A 12,131-nucleotide genomic window follows, 5' to 3' on the forward strand; every position below is an offset into this window, starting at 1 on the left:
CCAGACTGAGGAAGTCCCGCCTCCGAAGGCGGGCGGGCGGGCGCGGCGCCTGCGCAGTCGGGGTCTCGGTTGGTCGGGGGCGCTCCCGTCCCTCTCCCCCTGCCCCACCCCCGCCGATGGGCCGGCCCGGCTCTCCCTGCCGAGGAATGGGCCGGCCCGGTGGCGGGCGGGCGGGCAGGCGGGCAGGCGGACGGGCAGCGGCGGCCCAAGATGGCGGAGCTGCAGCTGGACCCGGCGATGGCGGGGCTGGGAGGGGGTGGCGGGAGTGCGGTGGGCGACGGGGGCAGCTCGGGCCGCGGGCCCCCCAGCCCCCGGCCGGCCGGCCCCACGCCCCGCGGGCACGGCCGCCAGCCCGCCGCCGTCGCGCAGCCGTTGGAGCCGGGGCCCGGACCTCCGGAGCGGGCGGGGGGCGGCGGGGCGGCCCGCTGGGTCCGGCTCAACGTGGGCGGCACCTACTTCGTGACCACCAGGCAGACCCTCGGCCGGGAGCCCAAGTCCTTCCTCTGCCGCCTGTGCTGCCAGGAGGACCCGGAGCTGGACTCGGACAAGGTGCGCCCCGCCCTCGGGCGCGCCCCCGGGCGGTGGGACCCCCGTCCTAGGCTAGGGTCCCGATCTCTGGGAGGACGCGCCCCCCTCCAGCAGGCCCTGCACACCCGGGCTTCGGTCCGCTTTCGCGACCCCCCGGGTTAGCACCTGCCGCCCTGGAAGGATCTCCCCTCCCCATTCCCTCCCCCCCGGCTTCCCTCCGCACCCCGCCCTTTTCTCGGCTGCTCCTTCCAGGCGCCGCGTCCACCTGCGCCCACGGGAGCCCCCTGCGCACTCCTCTCGCGTTCTCTGCCCCTCCCGAGGAGCCTACCTTGTCAGATCTGCATAAGTTGTTGTTTTTCCCCCCCTGGCTGCTATACAGCCCCCGCTGCTGGTGCCAGATGCATTCAGAACTGGGTCAGGGTGGACGACCACATCGTTGTCACTTTTCCCAGGACTCCCTGTTCGATCCCTCTGCAAAGTGATAGTAAACTTGAGGTTTAACGATAGATCGCGTCCACCGCTGAAGTCTGCAGGAGGTACTCTTGGCGGTGTTACACAGCTCTCCTAAAATCCTGGTCCCAGAACAATCGCGGTTTCGGTACATTTTTGGAAGGAAATGGGTTCCTTGGAAAGATGATTGCACTTGCCTATGCAAATCTAGGCTGACCAGTTAGGACTCCGCAAATGTGCAGATTGAGGAATACTCTTAGACAGGGCGGAGGACCGCTAACCAAAGGGTTGAAGCGTGGCAAGACATGCCATTCATTTCCAGTTTAACTGTAACTTTTGCGGGTTTATCTTTGATTCTCAGATGCATTGGCTGTACACCGCCCTCCATAAAGCACGCCTGTGGTTAACAGAGTTAGACTGGCATAAACACTTAACCAATTTCATCTGTTCTCCTCTGGTACCAAATTGATGGGAACCTAAGCCATCCTGTCTGAAGAGATTCTAGAACTCCTGTTTATGGGGAGCTATTTTTATATACCCTAAGTCTTCCTTATGGCCACAGAAGCCAGTTTGTTTCTTTTGCTGTGAAGATGAGTAGGATTAAAGCCGCCCAGAGCCAAGTCCCGGCAGTACCACGCTTCCTCTGGGCATAGAGCTGAGATGTGTGAAGTTACAGCTGGCAGTGCCGACTCCCACCGATGTTGGCCTTGGGCTCAGGAGAGTTGCCAACAGAGCCGAGGCTTTCTTAGAATGAGGAGTGTAGTCCAGGGTCAGCCAAGAACCAAAGTGCTCAACACAGCGGTGGCGTTCCCTTCATCCCCTGTAACTGATACCTTACAGAAGAACCCAGTAAATTAAGGCCTAGCAATGGGGATGACTGTGCGTCTAGGACATCTGACCTGGAATTATGTTAAAGCCAGCCTTGTGGCCAATAGTCTAAAATAAGCAAACTGTGTAGCGTAACAGGCCTCAATTAAAAGAAAAAAAAACAGGGATTAAAGGATGTACCACCGCACCTGACATTGTTTTTTAGCTGATGGAATCAATGTGTTGCCTGCGCTCGCTGACAGATTAGGGGAAATGCTATTTAGGAAATATTCCTGTGGTTCACAGTGCTCGGTTGTGCTTGGTTGACAGGACGAGACTGGAGCCTATCTGATTGACAGAGACCCCACCTACTTTGGTCCTATCCTAAACTACCTCCGACATGGGAAGCTCATCATTACCAAGGAGCTGGCAGAGGAAGGTAAGGGCTCCTAACCGGGCGGTTTCTAGCCTGCAGTCCAATAGAGCTGCTCCCCAGGCTTGCTCTCGTGTGGGGTCCTCACTGGAGGTGTGCGAGTGTAACTCGTGATGGGAGAAGTGGGCAGGAAGCCTGCAGTTCCCAGGGCTTGCCCGGAGAGCCTTGGAGGAGGCTGCACTGGGCTCTGTTCAGCTGCCATAGTGGGAAGCCGAGTGTCTCTGCCTGCAGATTGCTGTAGGCTTCTAAGCCCGCAGCACTGATTTTATTCGAGGCAGTGAGTGCTTGTAGCCTGAAGCACCACATGTCTGGCGTTCGGTTATTTTTATTTTCCCATTTTCCTTTGGACTTTAAAAATAATATTAATAAAGGCCTGACCTCCTTTCTTTAAGACTTTGGTCTCATGCTTCCCTGTGAAGTCGGGCAGCTGACCCAATTCACTCTGCAGCTCACTGGCAGCCGAGTCCCTGGCTGCCTTGTCACTGCTTTGTAGGGCATTTGGATTGTAAGTGGGCCTAGTCCTTCATGGGAAAGGCCTGCCTGGTCTCTCTGGAGGCACCGGTGTCCTTTCCTAAATCCAGGACCCAAACCTCTGGCTAGGAAAGCTTGTAATAGCAAGGAAAGCTTGCAGTAAATAGCAAGCCGCTTCATTAATGAGTGCGGCCAGGAGAGGGATGTGCATTCTTGCTCATCGTCATCCCTCTCCCTGAAGGGAATCTATAAATGACCTTGTAAGAAACAAAATTCAAGCAGGGCGGTGGTGGTGCACACCTCTAATCCCAGCACTCAGGAGGCAGAGGCATGAGGATCTCTCTGAGTTCCAGGACAGCCTCCAAAGCTACCAGAGAAACCCTGTCTTGAAAACCCAAAAAGGGGAAGGGGGGAATCATTTCAGATTCCTACTTGAGTAATAGGAAACATGTAGCAAATTCTATGGGCTGGATATCCTAACAACTGGTGCCTTACAGTCTCTTCATGTCTTTAATAAAAACCACTTCATGTTGAGCCAGTGACGTGGCCAGCAGCTCACAGATCTTATGGCCAAGCCTGACAACCGCGTTCAGTCCTGGTCCCAACATGGTGGAAGGAAACGACCTCCATGCTCACGCCCCTCCCACTCATGCTTACAAATAAGATGGAGTTTCAGTATGTAGTCCTGGCTGACCTGGAACTTAGATCCATCTGCCTCTGCTGGGATTAAAGAGTGCACCACCACACCTGACAAAAGTAAATAAATGTTAAAAAGCAATTTTAAAAACACTTTATTTCAGCTGGACAATGGTGGCACACTCCTGTAATCCCAGCGTTCAGGAGGCAGAAGTAGGTGCATCTCTGAGTTCAAGGCCAGCCTAGTCTACAAAGTGAGTTCCAGGACAGCCAGGGCCATTATACAGAGAAACCTTGTTTTGAAAACAAACAAACAAAAACACTTTATTTTGAAATAATTTTGGAGTTGGAGAAAAAGGCATGAAAAATATAAAGTTTGCTTTACCAAGATTAACCAGTCTTGAACATTTTTTGCTATGTTTTCTTGTATCACTGAACTTTGTTCCTCCTCCCTCATCTCCCTCATTCTCCTGCGAGTTTCTCTGAACTGTTTGAGGGTAGATGCTGATTTCACCCTAGTAATTCTCTGTGTTACTCTAAAAACAGGAACCCGGTATAATCCTGTTTTACAGCTCAGGAAATATTGATCGTGTATCTGCATCTTTCCAGTTTGTCAATTGTTGTGATAATGTTCATTAGAACATTTTTTCCTAGTGCGGGGTCATATGTCCCAGAATTGTTGTAAGATCTTTGATTTTGTTTACCATGAGAGGAGTCGGTGATTGTCTGCCCCCCCACACACACACACACCTTTTTTGTCAGCTGGGGACCAAACCTTGCTAAACAAGCATTTTACCACTGCCCAGCCCTGATGGCCTTTTAATGGTGTTCAGGTAATGATTACCCTATTAAATTCTTAAGTTTATGTATGTGTACCTACCCACCAGCCATTTTTAGGAAAACAGGAACCATTTTTAGGAAAACAGGTAAATGCTGCAGGGTCAGGAGTTGTCCACCGGCAGGTTCCAGGAACTGGTTGACTTTGGATGGCTAATGAGTGGGTGCCAGGAGGAAGCGGGAGGGATAAGATGACACCAAAGAAACCCTGTATTGGAGCTGCAGAGACGACTCCGTGGTCAGGAGCACCGGCTGCTCTTTCAGAGGACTTGGGTTCAGTTCCCAGCACCCACATGGCAGCTCACAAGTGTCTGTAACTTCAGTTCCAGGAGATCTGACACCTTCACATACATGCAAGCAAAACACCAATGCACATAGAAACCCCTCTATTTTGGGACTTTTTTATTTGGTAGGTTTGGTTTTGGTTTTTTTTGATTGGTTGGTTGGGTTTTTTTTGTTTTTTGTTTTTCTAGACAGGGTTTCTCTGTGTAGCCCTGGCTGGCCTTGAACTCACAGAGATCCATCTGCCTCTGTCTCCCAAGTACCGGGGCTAAAGGCGTGCGCCACTGTGGTCACAGGTATGCAGAAGGCACAGGAATAAGAGCTGAGGGGAAAGAGATGCGCTCTCCCTTGGGGTCATCAGGTCTCAGAGAGCAGCGAGCACTGACCTTGGGTGCTTGGCTTCTCATGTAAGTGACTTCTCCCTAAATAAATATCATGTGACATCTCTATCCTGTCTAGGCTAATCTACCTCAATATCTGGTGTCAGGAAGTAAGTTTTGTGTTACTACTTTAGACAGAACTAGTCCATGAGAAGCCCTGGACATTGGCCGACAGCATTGTAAGTAATAGAGTCTCTGTGTGTTATTTGGGGTTGACGCTCTGGCACCAGGCTGCGGGGAAGAATGTTCATTACACACTGCCACGGAGATGGAGTTATCTGCAGGTCTTGTCTTGCTGTTTTCTGGTGATCGCACACATCTCTGACTCGGGTCTGGTCCTTGTTCTAGGTGTGCTGGAAGAAGCAGAGTTTTACAATATCGCATCTCTCGTGCGGCTGGTTAAGGAAAGGATACGGGACAATGAGAACAGAACATCACAAGTAAGGTGTCTGCTGAAGGCAGCCTCTCCAGTGGTCTCTGTGTGATGTGAGGAGGGTGCCCTTCTCCTCAGAACTGGAGGGCCAGACTGACTTAGAGAAGGGAAGTTAAGGGGAATAGCAGAGCAAACAAACCAGCCCCACCCCTTAGGATGTAGAGAGCCTTACTGTTCACCATGTGGTAGTGGGAAGAGCCCGCCCACTCTAGAGCCACCACCTGCTCTCCAGGTTGTAGCCCAGCCTGGTCTTGTGCGCTCTCCTCCTCAGCTTCCCTAGTGCTGGGATTCCTGGGCCCAGCAAAGCCTGTTTTTGCTGATGGAGCCTCCGCCTCCCTCAGTGTGAAAGCCAACAGTCTCACTTGCTCCTACTCTGTACCGTCTTTGAGCTGTGATCGCCTCACATCAGTCTCTGCAAGCCACTTTTAAAAAGTGTGACAGTGCACGGAGAAGCTGAAGCCCAGCCTCTCCCTTATTACAGTATCTGGATTTCATATTAAGTCAGAAGATGGGGTAAGAAATACCTCCTGTTAGGAGAGGGCAGATGACAGGGCAGACTTAGTCTGTTCCATGTGTCATCCGTAACGTGGGTGAGCACCTGTTGTAGTTTGTGAAGGCCTGGCGACTATGTAACCTGAGAAAGCCCTTGTGGTCTAGCAGGGAGAATAGACTCCCTGCTCTTGTGTCTAAGAAATGGCATCTCCAGATTTGCAGTACCAGGCAGGTTGTCCTCCTCTGTGGCCACCTGTCTGATGGCACGGTTGCTTCTTACACCGCCTGATCCCCATGGCGGCTCTTTTTTTCCTTCATCTGTCATGGCGTTGGCTGTCACTACTAAAGGAAAGGCAGTCAGCGCTGCTGAGCCTTTTTCTCCAGGCATTTGCAGAGGTAGACTTGTTATTATTCTGGCCCATGCTTAGGAGGCTTCCTGTTGTTCACAGGTAGATTTATACCTCGTAGACATGAAACAGGACTCTGCTCTCTAGTCTCTGCCATCTTACATTTCCCTGGCATCTTTTGCTTTGTAGATATTTAATAAATAGCTTAGATGTTTTAGAAGTCTAGCTTTATCCCCAGTTTCCTACATTCTAAAATAAACTTGATTGCTTAGTAGAAATTTTGATGGTACCCTGAATTGTGTAATTGAACCATCCATAATCATGGAAACTGAGAGTTCTGTATCCTTTGCCTTTGGATTCCTTGAGAGCGTCCTGAGATCTCTATTTGATGGCAGCAATGAACTTAATTAGTTCCCTAGATTCTGAAGGCTTGAGGACTCACACCCAGTTGGTAGCTCTTCTGTTCCAGGAATGTCAAGACCTTTTGATGTTCACTGGTCTTTCATCTGCCCTTTTTATGTAGTGAACTCTGAGAGATGGGTTGATATTCAAAGGCTCCGTCTTCCTGTGTCCTCATGCATCTGAGATACACTTGGCTGTAGATTCCAGATGCGCCTCCTTGAATATGTGTGCTGTCAGTTGTGCGTGGCAGGCATTCAGGCAGAGCCTAAGATGTGGGGCCTCTAAACCCCTTTTGCATGGTCTCTTGTCTCTTTTAGTGGCTGATACCTTTTTCTTTTTTTTCTTTCTCTTTTTGTTGTTGTTGTTGTTTGGTTGTTTGGCTTTTGGTTTTTCGAGACAGGGTTTCTCTGTGGCTTTGGAAGCTGTCCTGGAACTCGCTCTATAGACCACGCTGGTCTCGAACTCACAGAGATCCGCCTGTCTCTGCCTCCCGAGTGCTGGGATTAAAGGCGTGCGCTAGCGCCACCAGGCTTACTGTGTTGTCTTTTCAGGTGTCTGGCATGGAGCCCAGGACCTCACAAATACTAGACAGTGACTCTGCTGCTGAGCCACACCCCCGGCCCCAAGAGACACTTTTTGTTTCTCGGTATCAGACAGACAGCCTCTTCGTGCGGTCCCAGCTGGGCGCTCAGTCCTCCTGCTTGAGCCTTCTAAGTGAGGATTACCAGTGTGCTCCACGCACACCACAGCCACTCAGGAAACCCTAAGGGGTTGGGAAGCTCTGCCAGGAATGCAGACAAGAAAATAAATGTGTCCTTTCTATTATCCCACACCTCTATAACAAGAATGTACTGTTAAACATTGAGGGCTTCTTGGTAGCATCAGCAAAAAGGGAAACTAATGAGTATTTGTACAATATGTGTTTTCTTCTTGATGTGATAATAGATTAATATGCAGTGCCCATTGCCAGGTTATATGCCATAATTCCAGCATATGGGAAACTGAGGCACGGGCAAAACCAGGAGTTTGAGACCAAGTTGGGATAAATAGTGCATTCCAGGACCAGGTTGGGATAATAGTGCATTCCAGGACATCTTGGACAAACATGCTAGGTGTGGTGGTGCATGCCAGTATCCCAGCACTTGGGAGGCAGAGAAAAATGGATCTGAGTTCAAGGCCAGTCTGCTATACATAATGAATCCCAGGACAGCTAGGACTACACAGTGAAACCCTTTCTCCAAAAGAAAAAGTGGTGAGGCTGGACAGATGGTTAAATGGTGAAGAGCACATGCCAGGCTGGCCAAGGACTGGAGCTCAGTTCCCGGTTCCTGTGTTAGATGGCTCACGACCACCTGTAACTCCAGCTCCAAGGGATCCCCCATCTTCCTTTAGCTTTCATGGGTACCCAGAAACACATGACATACATATACATACACATAAATCTTTTTAATTTGAAAAAGGTCATTTCCATAATCATTTATATCCAGTCTAGAGCACCAAAATATGATGTGCATTTTAGTATGCAAATCACATGTAAACCACCGACTGGAGAGAGGTTGCTCTGAGTGTGTCAGCATAGCCGCTCACAGCCGCTCACATGAACTGTCCCTCAGGAGTTCAGGGTTATTGAACGAATTGATTCTTGTCCTTGGGTCTTGCTTTCTGTTCTTACGACTGGTGAGTTTTCATTGATCCCACAGTGCTGTTTGGAGAGAGAGATGGTGGGTGGTCCGTGGCAGCCCTGGGTGGCGGGGTCCTGGCGGGGCCAGCATGGTGGGGTCAGCATGGTGTCCCCGTGCTGCCACCCTAGCCTGCCTGTTGTTGCAGGGCCCCGTGAAGCACGTGTACAGGGTCCTGCAGTGTCAAGAGGAGGAGCTCACTCAGATGGTCTCCACCATGTCTGACGGCTGGAAATTCGAACAGGTACATTTCTCAAAGAGCAGCGACCCCAGCGCCTCCTTCCAGGGAGCCACATCCAGCCAGTCTGTGACCCTGGGAGCGGGTGAGCAGGTGCCACCCATTCAAAATTAGGAAAGAGCCTCTTGGTGGGGTTACTTGCTCAGCGGCTCGTGGGGTCGGGTCATGAAGGGTTGGGAGGAGGGGCACATTTCTTGGTTTCACATCCAGAGTTTAAACTTGACAGTGCCCAGGGTCATAGAGCTTATAGACCCAAACCCTCCCTTTGTTTTTCTTTACCTGGAACATTCCTTTCAAAATGACATCATCAAGCTGGCTTCAGCAGGAACTTGCATTCTGGAAGTATTGGTCTCGGGTATGCCAGGAGGGGACCAGACACAGTCATTTCGCAGCATTCCCCTTCATGTCTTTTGGCTTTGTGCTTAGAATTGAGGCTATGAAAACAAAGCTCCTGAGGAGCTGGATTTTACCATTTTCTTCCACTAGATGGCAGCCTTGTTCATTTTCTGTTGCCTCAGCTCACCAGGAAGCTGAGATTTTGCTTGGAGGTGACTGTTTATGTGGAGTTGCAGAGGCCAGCTGAACTGTCACCAGAAGCTCACTTACAGAGCAAAAGCTACAGCTTGTCTGGACACTGTTAGGTTATAGCTAGAGGCAGAGATGCCTGTCTTCACTGCAGAACCAGTCCCTAGTTCCCAGTCAGCTGTGGGTGGCCGGATGCCGCCACGGGCTTATTGTCACAGCTTTAACTTGATGCATCATCTTAAGCAGAGATTATTTTAAGTGGTGTCTGTGTCTGTCTGTGTGTGTGTCTGTGTCTGTGTGACAGATAATTTTAAGGGGTGCTTGTGTTAACCCAGTCTTGCACTTGAACCCGTGGCCGCACAGCCTAGGGGTGTCCTGCCAGTGAGCCGCACGTAGCCCTGAAGGAGGATGAAGTGTGCTCTCGCTGTCTCCAGGTGTGGATGAGGAGTTGGACGTGGGGGCGCCGTCCTGAGCGGGATGCCGCAACCTCAGCCCTGTGCTTATGACACTGCACCAGCGCTGCCAAGCTGCTCTTCATGCAGATTCCCAACTTCCAGTTTAGAGCTACAGCTGAGTCTGTTTCTCCAAAAGGGCTAAAGTACCATGGCATGTAGCTTCTAGTGGCTGCAGAGTGGTCCACTTGGTACCTCAGGTCTTTCTGAGTTCTGGTCTCTGGTCTAGAGAAAGAGCCAGCGGGAGCAGACGGGGCTGAAGGGAGGCTTTGGAGGCTGTCCTGGAACTCGGTTGGTAGTCCAGGCTGGTCTCGAACTCACAGAGATCCGCCTGCCTCTGCCTCCCGAGTGCTAGGATTAAAGGCGTGCGCCACCAACGACCGGCCTTGATTGCTTTTTTTGAGACAGGGTTTCACTAAACTCGCTGGCTTCCCTGAAACTGTATAGATGAGACTAGCCTCGGATGCAGAGAGGTGTGCTCAGCTCTGCATCCCAGTGCTGGGATGAAGGTGTGCTAAGCCCTTGCTTGTGTGGGTGAGCAGTCAGCATCCTGCTCTCTTCCCAGCTCATCAGCATTGGCTCCTCCTATAACTATGGAAATGAAGACCAGGCAGAGTTCCTCTGTGTTGTCTCCAGAGAACTAAATAACTCTACCAATGGCATCGTCATAGAGCCGAGCGAAAAGGCCAAGGTAAGACATGGCTTCCCCTCCCCAGACTGCCCTCCGCCTCCTTTGTGTCCGGCTCTGTCCAGCTTTGCCCAAGCTGCCCCTGGCTTCCTTCCGTTCCTTTTCCCACTATGAGTTTTCTCTCCTCCTCTCTCGGCTGCTGGATTTAAATCAGGATTTGTAGGAGACGGCAAACATAGCCAAATTGGTGAGCTCCAGCTTCAGTGAGAGACCTTGTCTCCAAAAAGAAAACCATAAGGTACAGAGTGATAGAGGAAGACGCCCGCTTGGACCTCTGGCTGTCACACAAACACGCACACCCACAGACACGCACACACATAAAAGCCAACAGTCAGAATTCATAAATCAGTGATGGGAACTGTGCCTGGCCAAGGGTGGCTTTGCCTCCTGTCAGTCACGGTGTTGAAGAAGCTGGGGTTTGCACTGTGATGGGAACTGTGCCTGGACGAGGGTGGCTTTGCCTCCTGTCAGTCACGGTGTTGAAGAAGCTGGGGGTTTTGTACCTTGGTGCTTCTCAGTGTTGCCCGGCTCAGTCAGGCAGTGTCTGCCCTGCTCCTTGACAGCCGGTTATTCCCTCCTCTTCCCCCGCTGCCCCACAAACACACTCACGCTTCCGGAGAGCCTGACTGTAGTGACCGAGAACTGGGATCTTTAACTTAGAAAACTTTGATCCCACAGCACACAACCTTCTGCTCCACAACAACCTGGCCTGTATTTGGCAAGAGAGCTCTCTGCACTCAGGCACCCGGTGAGGTGGAGGCTCCAAGCCTGCCTTGCTACATGGGCTGACAACAGCTGTCCACAGGACCAGAGGAAGCCGCTGCCGCTGGGAGATTTTTAATCTTTAAATCATTACGATGTCTAGCTTACTTCACTGTCACCAGTTGTATGTGTTTCAATCCCTGCACCACATGCTGGTGCCGGAGACCCAGCCTTGTCCAGGTTGAGCACACGCTTTACCTGAGCCCCACCCCAACCTCTCGGTCTTTCCTCCCCTCAGCAGATGCTCAGCTGACTGTCTCTGCCATCCTCACTTTTAGATTCTTCAGGAGAGAGGCTCTCGGATGTAAACAGAGAATTTGAGGTTCCAGAACCCTGAAGGCAAGAGAGCGATGGGCGAGCAGCTGTGACGGGAAATCCTGCACCTGTACAGTAACTGAGCTACTGCGAAGCTGCCTGGTCCCAGAGAAGTGGTGTCCGCTCAAATCAGAGGAGCCCCGCCCGCCTCGACCGAAGATAGTGTGCCTCCGGCCCTACGGCCCCTTTCCAGAACCCTGCTTTTGTTTTCTAGCCAGTGTTATGACAGACCTTCACAGCAGCATCTGGAATGGGTCCCTGGCTGGAGCCTTGTGGGGAGCTAGGGGAGAAGGAGGAGGGTCTAGCTCCTTGAAAGCCGTCTAGACGCCAAGGAAGCTAGAGTAGAGGAAGGAGGCTGGCCCTGAGCTGTGCCCTGGTCTCAGCCTGCGTGTGCCGTGATGGACATTGGCAGCTCCGTGACCATTCTTCCCTGACTGAAGCATTTTTTGAAGTTGGCTGGGTGTAGAGGACTCCAGCCTCAGTGCATTGAATCGAGGTTTGGGGTACAGACTAGAGCTGCCAGAGGACCCACAATCCTATGAACAGAGCCTCGAAGGCAGGAGGATGAGGTGTCCTGTGCCGTGCTGGGAGTGTGGTGGCTGCCGCTCCCGGTTCTGAGCACCGCCCTGTTCCCATGAGTGGCTTCACCCAGTGTCTGTCCCACGGTGGGGCCCCAGGTGGCCCAGCCTCGTGCAGGGGCTAGAGGTTGTGTACCCTAAACAGGGCTGGACAGACGACGGTACTAAGCAGTTGCTGTAACTGCCTCTGCATTTCTTACCTGGTTGGCCCCGTCTTCCTCCCCCAGCTTCTTGAACTGGACCAAAGAGAATGGACTTTGTGGACCCTCTGTAATGGCTTGGGGTGAGGAAGGCTGTTTCTGTGGAAGCTGCCAAATGTGTCCTGTTGTCATAGCTAAAAGTGCTGGTAGTGTTTTTGTGATTGTGTCTTGAACATGCACTGACTGATAGGTTGTA

The 12,131-nt window shown here is 51.7% G+C and overlaps 1 protein-coding gene across 1 annotated transcript; it reads left to right on the forward strand.

The window, feature by feature from the left end:
• Nucleotides 1-71: 71 nt before the first annotated feature.
• Nucleotides 72-12,131, forward strand: Kctd2 (potassium channel tetramerization domain containing 2). The gene is made up of 6 exons (XM_040750045.1): nucleotides 72-549; nucleotides 2,116-2,224; nucleotides 5,173-5,264; nucleotides 8,326-8,421; nucleotides 9,958-10,083; nucleotides 11,121-12,131. The coding sequence occupies exons 1-6, from the start codon at nucleotides 211-213 to the stop codon at nucleotides 11,148-11,150; spliced, it is 792 nt and encodes a 263-aa protein (XP_040605979.1). The 5' UTR covers nucleotides 72-210; the 3' UTR covers nucleotides 11,151-12,131.

The sequence above is a fragment of the Mesocricetus auratus genome, unplaced genomic scaffold (genome assembly GCF_017639785.1).
Source record: "Mesocricetus auratus isolate SY011 unplaced genomic scaffold, BCM_Maur_2.0 Super-Scaffold_100007, whole genome shotgun sequence".
NCBI lineage: Eukaryota > Metazoa > Chordata > Mammalia > Rodentia > Cricetidae > Mesocricetus > Mesocricetus auratus.

Coding starts and splice junctions, on each gene's coding strand:
- Kctd2 (XM_040750045.1), top strand. CDS start 211: ATGGCGGAGCTGCAGCTGGACCCGGCGATGGCGGGGCTGGGAGGGGGT. Junction 5,265..8,325: donor ATGAGAACAGAACATCACAA/GTAAGGTGTCTG, acceptor CTGTTGTTGCAG/GGCCCCGTGAAGCACGTGTA. Junction 8,422..9,957: donor ACGGCTGGAAATTCGAACAG/GTACATTTCTCA, acceptor CTCTCTTCCCAG/CTCATCAGCATTGGCTCCTC.